Here is a 15043-nt window from a genome sequence, read left to right as displayed (position 1 = left end):
ATTTTCTATCTAATTGTGTTGCCCATTTCCTGCTACTAGTCGGAGACTTTTCTAGTCTGGCCCATTTCCTGCTATTGTTTGGAGACTTCTTTGGTGCAGCCCATTTCCTACTATTTGGCGACCTGAATCATTATGGTTTGGGACAAGAACAGGAAAGAACCGCCTACATTTGAGAAATGGAAGAAAAACAAGGAGGTGTGGCAGGAAATCGTTGATGGGGGAATGGTCCCCTTCTTGGAAAGACTCCATGGCCCTTCTCCTCCACTCATGGAAACTTTTGTCAATGGGTGGAAGAAAGGGGTTTTTAGGGCTTATGGTGTTGATTACCAGCTGGATGAAACCCTGGTGGAAATGGTTACTGGTATGGTGATGAATGGTAGAAGGTTCTATACAGATAGGAAAATAGGAGAGGAAGACATGGCAAATTGTTTCGATAAAGACAAGAAGCACTCAAGAGTTAACAAAATGGCTGATGGTGGCTACAACAGGAAAGATCTTATGACTCCCTGGGCGAACATGGTTGAGTTCATAATGAGGTATATTTCGCTCGATGGAAGATATGCTAGTATCTTTTCCTACCATTTTAGGCATGGTAAAATCATTTCTACTCCTTTCTATATGGCCTCCTCTTTAGAGAATAGTCTTGAATAACATATGGAGAATCCAAATAATCCCGTTCTCCATGATTTGCTTATTGTGCTCATCATGGAGTATGCCAATACCCTTGAAGTTGTGCTCTCTCTCTCTATGAAAGGCCAACATACTAATATTCAGGAAGTCTATGACTCGGAAATAGATTTGGAGGATAGTGGGGGTGCCATTCCTTTTGATGACCCTGATTATAAGCCAGTGGAAGAAGGTGAGATGATAGTCACTCCTAGTACATTTAGCAGTAAGAATCCCCCCAGATGGGAAACCACCAAATATAAATCTACCAACAAGTTGATTTCTAAGGCTGAGCCTCTTTGTAAAAACAAGAAGCTTGCGGCTAAGGACTATGGTCCGAAGACTTCAACTAGGAAATTAAACTAGACATTCCTATTAATGTCCTCAAGGAAAAGCAGGGGACCATGCCTAAAGAAGCGAACATTTGGTTACAGAGGAATGGTACATTGATGAACCTAGTGATTGAAGCGACCAGATGCCAGGAGAGCTATTGGAAGTGGGTGGAGAGAGAAATTGATACCCTAAAAGTACGGGTTAAGGAGATAATTCATATGTTCACAACTTTACCAGAGCCCGACAAATCTGAGAAGCTCATGATTATAACCTAGAACCTCTCCCAAGATGTCAAGATTATGAAATGCAACCATGAACAAAGAATTGAAAAGGTGGAACATTCTATGGCGGAGATAAAGAAAAACCTCAAGAACCTGGTCGACATAAGAAAGGAGGCCATGAACAATAGTATGGAGGGGCTCAAAATGATCAATTTCATGGTTGTCGAGTATAGATCCATTCAGGTTGAACCTGAGAAAGATCTTGGAGGTGAAGACATTGTTGTTGGAGGCAACTAAACCATAGGCCCTACTTCTAGGACCAGAATCAGGAGCACCAATAAGGGCACCTCTAGATTCATTATGGAAGAACTGGAGGAAATCAATAAGATTACCATCGAGAATAACAAGGAGCTGGTGCACTTTCTTATTTTTGTGCTTTTATTTTGTTATCTGTGTCTCTTTTTCTTTTGTTTCTGTTTTGGGGTGCTTTCCTGTTTGGTTGTTGGTTTCTGTCTGTTTGGCTAATAGCCAGCTTTTGTAGAACTTTTGGTTTTAGGTCTATGTACAACCCGTCCATCTTTATCAAAAACATCATCCATGTGTGTAATAGTTCAATAATTTTTTATTTTAAAACTTAGAAATTTTTTCAAGAAAGAGAAATAAGAAGAAAAAGAATAAAATAGATTTTTTGTATACAAAATAGTCTTAGTTGCAATCTTACGACTTTCAAGAAGAATGCAAAACATGAATTAAGAAGCCCTCACTTCCATCACAAGACATTGAATTAAGATTCAACAAAATTCCAAATAAAACAAACATTATAAATTTTTAAAAGTAAATAAGCATGCTAATATCACTTTGCTTTCATTTTCCTATCTCATTCTATACTTTTTTGCATTAATTGTCTAAGAATCAATTAATTTGATGTTCGATAAAATTCAAAAGAACATTGAACAAAAGAAAATAAAAGAAGAATCCAAACATGAGAACACCTTCTACACATAACTCATTAAAATTTTCAATGCTAAAATCATAATAAAAATAATACTCCAATTAACCATTACAAAACATCTAAATGCACTAACCATTCTTCATCCTTGCTTCAGGGCATCATATCATTATCACTTGATAGGCTTCACTTACATGCGAAGAGGATAGTCCATTAATACTTTACCCTTTGTACTATCTTTTTCCATGAAACAACAAATAGTTTTGATTAGTTTGGTGTTGAATCTACAAACTTTTTACCAATTCGTTTAATCCTAGCATGCTTGTGACACAACCGGATCAAATTCAAAGGGCCGGTAGAAGCCTCAAATTTTTTTATTTATTTAGTGGGGACCATACATGTAAGGTCAAATTGAAAGAATCGTTTGTAGCAAGCCTGGACATTTATACCTCATTCAAATACCCAAAATGTCTTTCACACCAGTCAATCTGCATATCTGCCAGAGCACCTAATTGCACATTACCATGAAGCGATGAATGCCTTAATTGCAAACATATGGTCTTTTATCGGGCTCTTTACTATGCTCTAAAATTATCTCCCTTCCCAGTTGCATGGAATCTTAATGCAATGGTATTTGTCTATACATGATTATTTCAACCCTCCTCTCTATCAGCTGGATGTTCTACAAGTCAAAGACAATTCTGGTGTGAGCAACAATGATCTTTATGAGAGCGTGCAACAGTATCTGGAAATTCTACACGACATTGCTCCAAGGCAGATTGTATTTCTCGCCAAGAACTCTTGCAATGTGTGCTTCTCCCCTGCCAATGACGAGGAAGTGGAGGATTTCTTCCAAGGAGTCACACTTGTTAGTTATAAACAAGAAAGAAAACATAATGCAATGAAACTAAAATAGATATAAATACATCACACAAGTTTTAACGTGGTTCACCAGTAAGTGGCTACGTTCACTAGAAACGCGGGGAGTAATCTCTATTAATCAATAATGCAAAAACAACACAACATCAAGCATGGACTATTCGCAGTATTTATAATCATATAGAGCCTTCAAGTGAAGAGTCTCCAAAATATGAATGGTTGTGACAGTTGGGCTTCACATCCCAACAAGCTCCCACTTGAAGCTCAATTGGCACAACCATGCTCTCAACATTCCCTGCATTTCCAATTCTTCACACTGCAATCAAGCACATCAAAGACTTCAATTTTTCTCATAGACACTATGGATAAGCCTTCTCCATCTCAAATAGGAGCTAAAAATATCCTGACCTCCTACTCTTTTAGGCATAAACTTGTACATCAATCCACAAAGTGGAATACCATGTTCTACAAGTCCAAACTTACAATAAAGAAAACCACTCATTCCTTCCTCTTCAACTATCCTCAAGGCATTACCAGCATTGACTATTAGATTCCACTCTACACTAGCTATTGTGGCATACAGATAATTCATCCAAAATAGCTAGCTCGAGTAAGCACTTCCCAATTCCTCTTTCATGTAAAACAGGCTGATCAATAATTCCAAGAATTGAAATTCCTTTATGAACAAGAGCTATAAGTGTCCCAAATAAAGGCTTCCCTCTGATAAAGCTTTTTGAGCCATCAATAAGATCTAAAACCCAAATATATTTTGCATTGTCTCCATTGCATGTCCATCCATTCTCCTCCCTATATATTGCATGTGTTAAGAAGTGTTTAGAAAAAATAAAATGCATGTCTTTTTCAGCAGCATGATCTGCTACTGTAAGAGGCCTTAAGTCATTCTTGTCCACACTATCTACATGACTTCAAAAGTATTGGTGAATGGGATTCCTTGCAACGTCTGCAAGTTACTAGTAATGGATGGCAAAAGGGAGGACGAGTGTTTGAATGAAGGAGGTGAGCTTCTCAATGATATTGAAATTTTTAACGGCCCCATGTCCCAAAACTTTGTTTTCCACAATGGGCAACCCAACACTCCATGCCCTGCACTCCTCCAGCAGGGTATCCGACGCGGATATAGAGCTTTCAGACCTCAACATTTCCTGAAGAAGGTTACTATGTTGGCAATGGACATAGCAAGTTCATTCTGTAGACAACACTTGATTTCCCGACCTATATTCATGCTCCCATTGACAATTACCACATCCATGACAAGGAAATCTATCTAGAGGCTTGTGCTCAATATCATCAACAACCGAGTTAGCAAGTGTGCCCACAGCCCATTCGATAAGTCCATCTCTATCGTAACAATCTGCATCGTATTCCCCGGATGCAAAAAGGCCCACATCATTACTCATAAATTCATTATAATGTCCAGTAGTGTCGAATACTGGCAAGGTTGGAAACCTCTCTGCCCCTATTTTTTTCATCACTGGCTGACTCTATATTACTTTTTTCAACCACTCGTGATCAAGTGTTTCAAACAGGGTCCACTTATCGAGCCATTCATTCACCTCTTCGACTTCCAAAATTTGAACTCAGCACATGGTGTCCTTGTCCTCTCTATTCATTTCTACTTCCACAGAACCTGAAATATTTTCTAATGTGGTAAAAATTGTATTGAGGGTGGCCAATTCCTTTTTCAGCTCTTCATTTTTTTTTCTACATAAAACTCCCACTCTTTCGTAAATTTCTCTTGCAAATCTTCCATTTCATCTTCCATAATGTATATTCACTCTGTGAGAAAAAAAAATTCCTCTTGTAGTCTCTAAATTTGTTCATACAAGTAATCTTTTGAGCTATTAGCCTCACCTTCTTCAGGGTCATCTTCATTCGCCAAATTCGAGACTACATCCTCCTCACCCTAGGAGGCATCCTTCTCATCCTAGAAGGCAAACACATTAGTCTCTTATTCTTCAAACAACAAATACTTCAAACCCTCTTCTTCTTCAGCCGAAATCAAATCCTTTTTCCAGCCATCCCACCAATGAACATGATTTTGGGTTTCAACGTCCACTTGGACATCACTCTCTATCGAGTCTAGATAGCCAATAAATTTTTTGATGATTGATTCGGCTTCATCATCTGATTCGGCCTCATCATCTGAGACTTCAGCCTATTTGTTGATAACATAAAAGCACCCAACTCTAGGATCAAACAAAAACTAACCGCACCCATCTCTGGTTAACATTTCACCATAGCTCTAATACCAATTGTTAGTTATAAATGAGCAAAGAAAACATAATGAAATGAAACTAAAAGAGACATAAACACATAACACAAGGTTTAACATGGTTCACCATTAAGTGGCTACGTCCACTAGAAATGCAGGGAGTAATCTCTATTAATCAATAATGCAAATACAACACAATATAACTGAAATTACGATGGAATCATAAACTAGAGGATATGCATAAAGAGTTAAAATAGAATTACGAGTAGAGTTTAACAATGCACTCCTTGGTTAGCTGACACAAATATAGCAATGCATGAGTGTCGGTTACAGTGGAACACAAGTTTTCCGTAAATCACGGGCACCAAACCGTTGCATGCACTAACACCCACCCTTAAGTCTAACTAAGGAGAGATAAACCTAATGAAAGAAAAGAGGAAAGAGGGAAAACATAGTGGGAATAAAACCCCCCTCAAAATTACAAGAGATGCAACTATATGAAGTGTAGAAGAATATCTTTTGAGATACAAGAAAAGTGTGAACAAGTATCGAAGGAGGACCACGAGAGCGCTGAATGAAGAAGCTCTTCACAAGCCAAGATGATGACCAAGATCAAGAATCTGCATGAGTGCCCTCAATGACACTACTCGAACAATAACCAGATGGGAAACAAAGAAAAAGCCTCAGACATTCGAAGATGCATGTGGCACATGAATCTGCACGAGTGACCCCAACGACACTACTCAACCATGCAAGAAGAAGTTGCTAGTCGAAAATATAGGTGCCAACGGTGAACTGATCAAACTTGAAACAAAACCAAGAAGCATTAGCACTAATAGTATAAAGCCTCCCTGATAATATAAAAAAGGAGAAACAAAACATGTCCACTGAAATAGTGTATCACAAAGGAGATGATAAAGGCAAGGCCCATGCAACCAAGAGCATGAACAAAGAAAGAAATGAGCATGCTCTAGAAACAAAGGGTTACGACAGCTTCCATTCTTCGGAAATATGCTTGCAAATAATTTGTCCTTCCTCCTAGCTCTTAGACTCTGATACCATGTTAAATTTTCTAAATTGTATAATACAGATCTAGTTAGGAAGTAAGAAACAAAACTTCCAAAAAATAGAGTTTCATTCTCAGCTTTTCTGTTCTTTTGTTCTGTTTTCTCTTGCAAGTTTTGTTTTCTCTTTTCTAACTAGATCTGTATTCTACAATGTAGAAAATTTAACAGGCTTCACATCCGAACAACACTACAGTGGAAGCATACAACGGAGACTACGTTCAAATCAACAAAGAGAGGCGGAGCTTCACAGCCAAAATGCCAAAGGCAGACAAAGCCTTCCTCTCCGCTTACATCAATCACATTACAAGACGGGCAAAGGATTTTACTAGAGACATTAAAGAAATCACGCTCTAGAACAATACAGGTGATGCTATCTACGGGTATGGATGGACCGGCATTCCGTTCAAGCATTCTTCCACAATGGACACAATCGCTCTCGATCCTCCTCTCAAACGCAATATTATGATGGATCTTGACAACTTTAAGAGAGGAAAGGAATTTTACAGCCGGATTGGGCATTCGTGGAAGCGAGCCTACCTTCTTCACGACCCGCCTGGAACGGGGAAATCAAGCTTCGTGCCTGTATTATTCAAGACATCGATTGCTTCTTGTGTCTAACTGACAGGGTTTCGAGGCTTTCTAACGACAATGAAGAGGAGAAGAGCAGCAACAAAGTTATTCTGTCTGGTTTTCTCAATTTCACAGATGGCTTGTGGTTCTGCTGCCGAGAGGAGCGTATTATTGTATTTACGACCAATCACAAGGATATGCTTGATCCAGCCATACTCAGGTGTGGGAGGATGGACATGCACATTCTACTCTCTTTCTGCACTTTTCCTGCATTTAAATCTCTTGCTTTTAATTATTTGGAGATTAAAGATCACCCACTCTTTTCCGTCATGGAAGAGAAGATGGCATGCGGGGCTGAGATGACTCCTGCAGGTTTTATAGAAGTTCTGATGAATAAAATGGACGACCCAGATGAAGCTTCACGTGATTTGATTTTTGCGCTGGATGGAAAGAAAACAGTAAGGAATGCTCTGCTTACATCTTGATCTACAGAATGTGAAGGAGAAAGAGAAGAAATACAAATAACGGCGGAGACTACGTAGAATATAATTTGAGTGTTTATCCTCCATTCTTAGTTATCTAGATTAATATGCGCTCTGGTATTTCGACCGTTTAATCAAGTATTTGCCACCAAATTTCAATGCCTCGTTTGCTTGTCCAAATCTATTTAAGAGAGTCACTAGATACGATTTGTATATCAGTTTGAAGGAGTTTACATTTGTAATGTGCATATTAGAAAGATGATTCTCGGAATACATGTTTCATGTGAAAATCTGAAGTAGATGTGAATGTGGAGATGTCTTTTAAGTATTCAAGTATAATTTATGATACATTGTGAAGGTGATGGTTAAGGTATGATCAATATATTTGCTAGTTCTACATATAGTTAATTATAATATATTATTACAAATCTTCTTGAACTAAGATCTTTTCGTGCATATCTAACAACTTCCCTTGATTTTAAGCTCACATAATAGATATAATAATTAACACAAATCAATTAATTATAAAGATAATCACCTCGTTTATAAAAAAGAAAAATGCAATCCCATCTAGATAAGAATTCACTTACATCTAAACATTTTTCAACCTTAAAAATTCATTACTTCTATCAAGTGTAATAAATGTTCCTAAAAATCGTCGACTCTTCACCATAATTGATTCTTTCAAAGAGTGAAATATTAGATCCTAAAAGGAGTGCTCTCCGTTCTCGCTTGGTAAGAGTCATAAGGTAGAAGATAGTTCTTGCAAAGAACTATAACTACAATACTCAAGACTGACCATACTCAAGATTTTGAAACTCGTAAGCATAATAATAATAACAATTTATTATAAGTTGTGAAGATTGTAATTCCCGACCTCGAGCGTGCGCAATTTATTGCGCGTGGTGTAATTAAAAGTTTTAACGACGTGTACGGTAAAATTGTCGTTTTGATAGCGAGACGGCGCTTTGAGTCTCTATAAAACATGAAGAACTATTGTCATCTAACCAAAACTGTGAGCGAGCACTTGACTTACAGATAAATATGGAATTGGAAGCCTTAATCGGAAAGATCTTATCCATACTCGGGATTCTGACATTCGTACAGAGCTATCTTCCCCCACAGGTACGCCAAATCGTGAGACAATGGGTGATGCGCATTTTTGACAGCGTAAATATATGTTGCTGCGTGAGCCTCCCAGAATTCAAAGGAAAGCACGGATGGAAGATGAACGAGCTGTACACGGACGCGGAAGAGTACGTGAAAACTCTGGAAAGCGCCTCAGAAGCTCGGAATCTAAAGGCGTATCGAGGCATAAATTTGAGAGAGTTGGGCATCTCTCCCGACACAGAACAACTCATCCACGACTCATTCCGCGGAGTTAGAATGTGCTGGACCCAACACACCATACAGAAAATGGTGGACAAAGAAACCGTTGAAAGACAGGCCTATACTCTCAAAATGAACAAACTAGACCAGAACCTCCTCAAGGCCTATTTGAACCACGTATCCGAAAAGGCGGCGGAGCATAAACTGGGCAAAAGGGAACTCAAATTATATACCAACAGTGGAGTTTGCGCCATTCGTGGACAAGGATGGAATAGCATGCCTTTCAAGCACCCATCTACTTTTCATACGCTCGCACTCGATCCATCCATAAAGAAAACAATTATCAATGATCTTGATCGATTTAAGGCCGGAAAAGATTTCTACAGACAGATCGGTCGCGCCTGGAAACGCGGTTACCTTCTTCATGGCCCTCCCGGAACGGGAAAGTCCAGCTTAATTGCCGCCGTCTTACTCAGGTCTTGAACTCACTAAGGTCTCTCATAACCAGGAGCTCCGTGCCCTTCTTACTCAGACCAGTGAAAAGGCCATCATTGTTATCGAGGATATTGACTGCTCGCTTGATCTTACGGATAGAGAGTGCAAAGAGAAGGCCACAGAAAGCAAGCTTCGAAGTCAACTTACCCTTTCTGGTTTGCTCAATTTTACGGATGGATTGTGGTCTTGCTGCGGTGAGGAGCGTATTATTATCTTTACTACTAACCACCCTGAACATCTCGATCCCGCTCTTCTTAGATGTGGGAGAATGGATGTCCACATTGAACTCTCTTACTGCAACTTCGCTGTTTTTAAAATTCTCGCTTTCAATTATTTGAGAATTGAAGTTCACGAACTTTATCCTTTGGTGGAGGAGAAGATCGCTTCCGGGGCCGAGATGACTCCCGCTGAAATTATAGAAATTCTGATAGTAAAGTGGACACTCCTGACGAAGCAATGACCAATGTGGTTAGTGCTCTCGATGCCAAAATTAAGAAAAAACAGGATCATCGTCAGTCCCAATCTTCCCAAACGGAGAAGGAAGAAAAATGCATCACGAAGGCAGAGATAAATCCTGAAAATGATGCCGTGGAAGACTTTTAAAAGTTGAGTTTGCCACTGTAGATGCACGTCTTTACCTGAGTGCATGGCCCTGCGTATCACCTAGAACAGAGTTTCTTTCAAATTTCACTATACCGGTATGTATCTATCAGAGGTTCAACGGATACGTGGATAGGCTACAAAAAATAAAACATAGGTATATTTTAACATGTATATTTTGACATATAGTTAGAGCATGATTCGTATATGAAATAACTTTTTGGAATTATTAAATATTAATATAATAATATGTTATTGTAGCATTATTATTTTAAATTAATATTTTGTATTTCTAAATTGTAAGAGATATTGTAATTGAATCTTGACAAAACATCATGTAATTTCAATTCTTATCCACAATTTAATTGTTGATATAATTTGGAGAACTTACAATTGAATTTTTTAACACTTTTGTTCATAATGACATATTACTAAAACATAGTCCACTTGTATATCAAAGTATAAAGAGAATAGTACTAAATTATATTGCACTATGCAATGAGTTAATTATATACTAACCAGACCAAGAATTGAATTGAATTTGTAATAAACGAAACTAAAATTGTTCTTGCTTGCGTCTTCAAAAAAATAAAATACAACATGATAAGGGAAATGGGAAATTAACTATATTTTCACGTTTATATTTAGTCAAATAGAAAGTAGAGGATAATTTATGTCTGCCTTTAATTATATGTACATCCAAAACTATGGACAAACTAAATGACTTGAAGGAAAAGTAATAAGCGTAGATACTATGTATTTTGAGAGAGAGATGATATCTAAAATGATACCAATAAATAATATAATATAAAATACTAAAATAAAAGTGAAATTAAAGAAAACCGTGCCAATGTGTGGAGACCAGTGAGTTAAACAAATTTCATAATTAAAGTATCAAAAGAATTGAAAATAAATTATAAAATTTTCAAGTGATGTAGAAGTGTAGGAGGGTTTATATAAAACATAAATATGCGAGGAATAAAAAATGAATCTAAATTCAAAATATGAATCACAGAAAAGTTATTTTGGGCTAGAAATAAGGAAATTATTATTCAAGAGAAGCATTAAATAAATATATTGAGAAAAATGCATCTAACAAAGCTCTTTCAAATTAGTCATATCAATATACATCACAAGAAGTTGGGGTGATATTATAGATGTCTACATAATCAAACTTCTCCAAAAGAATGAATTTGAATTCAATGAATATGATGTGGGTACGAAATTTGGGTCTTTGTCGACCTACTCCAAAAACTCAAACATTTGATGAACAGTTAGGTATAAAAGGAAGCCTACCCTCCTCATTTGGTAACTAAAAAGGGGAGCCTATAACTTTAGCTAAGATCCTAGTTCCACTTTAGGAAAATCAATTCAATTCTATGTGAGAAAGAATTCAATTATTCATCAAACATTGAAGAAGAAGGTGAAATCAAGATCAATTATTCATGTTCAAGCATCCATTATCAACCTTCTATGAAGACATCCTACACATTTGCATGAGGATTCAAGAAAAAATCAACAAGGAATTGTCCTAGGAGCAATGCATAAGGAATTTTATAGTGTAGATGATGATAGTCAAACTTGGATTTTGAAGGCACAAAAAGCAAAGGACCAAGGTGACCAGTTGTTCTCGATCCCTAGGATTTATGACAACCTTTCAATGGCGGATTATGTGCATCATCATGATCTAGAAAATATATTCTCGACCAAAGGATGAAGGCAAGGTCTGCTCCTCTTGGTCCCAACAATTCAGCCTGAATCTTCTATCACAAGTTGTGATCTATTCTCCTTCGTCATATCTATGTTTATAGCTCTGCATGATATCTGGAATATTTTGTTAATGGTTTTTTTATGTCAATTTCTCATTCTTTGTCCTAGATATAGCATTACAAATCAACCCTAATTTAAATTTAGTTTTCAACTCTAATAAGGAAAGAATTAACCTGATTTTAATTCAATCATTTTAGGATTTGATCAATCAAGTTCAATTCTTTTACCCTAATGTAAGGTGATCCCATGGAAATTAGTGACCTTTATGCAAGTAAGTTGTTGTATCCCTAATTTTCACCATCTTACAATTGTATAATAGCCTTTTATGAGCTACGACCTTCCTATGAGATGTGTTATATTTTTGGAAGCCTTGAAAGATTGCACTAGGTGCTAAATAAGCTTTATGGCCAATTTCAAATTCTTTCATTGAATATGTTAGATGTTAGCTCCATGAAAAAAACACATGGAACTTTCTAACCTCTTTACATGGTCCATTTGAATTTCTTTAATAATTAGGCAATGATACAACCACTTCTTGGCCTTCACAGGTGGAACAACTAGAAGTTTATTTCAACTCCTCTTAAATTTTTCCCACACAACAATTAGAATTTTTCCTTTTCCTTCATCCAAACATACACAAAAAACAAAACAAAACATTTATGCCTGGAAGACCTCTAGATCTATTTCTTTTGAATTGATAATCACTTTCAAACAATTTGTCACATAATCTTCTTGAAATCAACACACCTTCAAACCCTTTGTGAATCTACCAAGGATTGATTAAGTGTATTTTTGTCCACAAAAATAATATCCACCTAATGGTTTTCATCGTAGGTTGAATAGTTGAAAAATAGCATAGACAATATCATTTTTTCTTTCCCAATCCTTTTATAATTCTCCTACAACTCTCTAACAAATTAATTATAAAAAATCACTTTTCAAATTTTGATTCTTTTTGGTCATAATAGTGACTTTATACTATTGTATTTTATTCAACAAAATATTCAAGTCATCAACATTATTAAATAAATACAAGTGTCATAAAATAATTAATTTAAACAACTTAAAATAATTGATTAATTTAGTTTCTCTTTGTAACTTGAGCCAAAATTGGGGACAATAGAGCAGGCCTCATTCTCCTCCAATCTTGACCATCAATCTTCTGATGAGTCTTGAACATCAATTTAACCGTCAAAAAATCCATAAATTAGAGTCTTTATCGTCAACCATTATCACTTCATAGACACTAAACTTATGCTACTAATTTCATCATCAAAATTGATATATTGTGAAGGCTATGCTACTAGTGGAGCTAACCACATTTGAACCAGATTTAAAATAAAATCAAGTGAGAAGAGTACATAACTTTGGTTCAATCAAGAAAACATAAAAGGTAAAAAAATTTAGATAAATTTATATTAATGTAATTCTAGTTTATTTTTTATGTCTTTTATATTTTTCAACCTCTTCAAAATCCATATAGAAGGAAAAAAAAATCAAAACAGATAGAACTCTCACTTCTCTAGTATTCTAGAGGGTGAATATATTTTCTCCATTAGTTCCTCTATATTATGCTAAATCCATGCCTATTCTCTATTGGAATTCCATCAAAAGAAACTATCCTATTAAATTAAATGGAATTAATAAATTAAGTATATAAAACCTTAAAATTCATAAAATTGACTAAAATAAGAGAAAGATTAGAAAAGAAGTAAAAATACAAATGAAAATTAACTTCCATCTAGTCAAAACTATCACAAAACAATCTAAAAAGAAGGAAATTCCTATTTTTTCCTCACCAATAGCGGTGACAAGGAGGCTCTCAACAAAGTGACCTAGGGAGAGTTACAAAGGTACTCAATTACCCTACCATTTACTCAAGTAAACATGTATGACCAACAAGGATGATCCTAATTGTTCAATGTTCAAATCCTAGGCACGTAAAAATAAACAAATTTAAAAGGAAAAACAATGACTTAATTGTTCCAAAGCCTTCATAACCATAAATTTTACCTAAAGAAACAATCATAGCCAAATTAAATGAACATTCATCGAAGAAATAACAAAATTTATGATTTATAAAAAGTTGGAGAGGCATGTACCATCATAGAGTATTACATAACTGTAGAAAAATGCCACCTAGGGTGCACGAGAAGGGCATACCTAGAAAAACCCAAACCCAACTAACAAAGACCAACCAAAAAAACTAACACAAACTAAACTAGAGATAGATCCAACAATAGAAAACCACTAACACAAAAAAACTAGTGAAGTCAACCAACTATAAAAGGAACAAAGAGATTACCTTCCTACCAATATTTTTGTTTGAATCTTTAACAAAATTAGGGGTACCAAAATCCAAAGTTTCTTTAATCATGGAATCAGGGAGCTCCACTGACGCAGAAGGAGACAAAACATGCTACTTGCACTTGGCTCTCCTCTGATCAATTTAATCATGTATAGCTTTGAGAGAAGCTGAATTTTTCACCATCATATCCTAGCTTCATTTGTCCAATTCCTCAATCTTTCCCATTAGGAGCTCCTAGTTCTCTTTAAGTTCTAGAAAAATTTTGTTCTCATTTTTTTGCATCACCTTCTCTAAGAGCTCATTCAATATGCCCTCAAATATTTTCTAGTTCTCCATATTCTCGGTCATATCACTTGTCTCTTCCCAAACCCATTCATCTTTGAAATCCATAACCCATTTATCCACTCTTACCCTCGCCACAGCCACCATTTCTAGCCTATTGAATTTTTTGATTACCACATCAAACTATGAGATAAGCCATTTGATAACCATTTCTTGTCTCTCCACATTCTCCTCCAGATTTCAAATTGTATTGTCAGTATCTATGAGGGCCTTTTTAGGTTCAAAGGATTCTTGATTAGGGGAAAATGGGGCCATGTCCTTAGATGCAGTTCGAGACCATTTGGAATCTAAATTAGAGAAAGATTCATAGTCCTCAATCTCCTCCTATTCACTAGACTCTAACACCTCCCCTTTATTAGGGCATGGGTTAGAACAGGACTTTTTCTTTGCCTCTCTACTAGGTTTAAAATGAGTGGGAACAAGTTTGAGCTTAAAGGTAGAACCAATAGCCAAGGTACTTCTATTCATAGGGGCCCTAGAGATCTCAATCACCAGATTTGGCTTTAGTAGGACATTAGAGGGCTTAGGGAAACCACTCAAATGGGTTAAAGAAAGATAAAAATTATATGGCCCGAGGATTAAACCTTGATGAAGGGGCAGGAAGTTCTTTGACTTAACTCTACCAACAAATTAGGATAAAGATAACCAAACTCCCAAAGAAAAGTTCATGCAGATTCCATACCTCAATTGATTTGACATGGGTAGCATCTAAGTGTGAAATCTTTTATAACTAGCATCAAGGGTAAATAATTTCATTAGAAGAAGGGTTGCACCCTTCAATTTTCTGGAGAGCTCTTCT

At 36.3% G+C, this 15043-nt stretch overlaps 1 protein-coding gene across 1 annotated transcript; it reads left to right on the top strand.

Moving 5' to 3' along the window:
- Positions 1-8444: 8444 nt before the first annotated feature.
- On the top strand, positions 8445-9684 carry LOC131035724 (AAA-ATPase At5g57480-like). The gene is made up of 2 exons (XM_059220659.1): positions 8445-9194; positions 9238-9684. Exons 1-2 carry the CDS (start codon positions 8445-8447, stop codon positions 9682-9684), a joined length of 1197 nt encoding a protein of 398 aa, XP_059076642.1.
- The last annotated feature ends 5359 nt before the right edge of the window (positions 9685-15043 follow it).

The sequence above is a fragment of the Cryptomeria japonica genome, chromosome 5 (genome assembly GCF_030272615.1).
Source record: "Cryptomeria japonica chromosome 5, Sugi_1.0, whole genome shotgun sequence".
NCBI lineage: Eukaryota > Viridiplantae > Streptophyta > Pinopsida > Cupressales > Cupressaceae > Cryptomeria > Cryptomeria japonica.
Note: the sequence above shows the minus strand (reverse complement) of the source record. Positions and strands in the feature narration are given on the sequence as shown.

Excerpts from the sequence above, each read along its gene's own strand:
- LOC131035724 (XM_059220659.1), top strand. The coding sequence starts at position 8,445 with ATGGAATTGGAAGCCTTAATCGGAAAGATCTTATCCATACTCGGGATT. Across the intron at positions 9,195-9,237 it reads AGTCCAGCTTAATTGCCGCC|GAGCTCCGTGCCCTTCTTAC; the intron begins GTCTTACTCAGG and ends TCTCATAACCAG.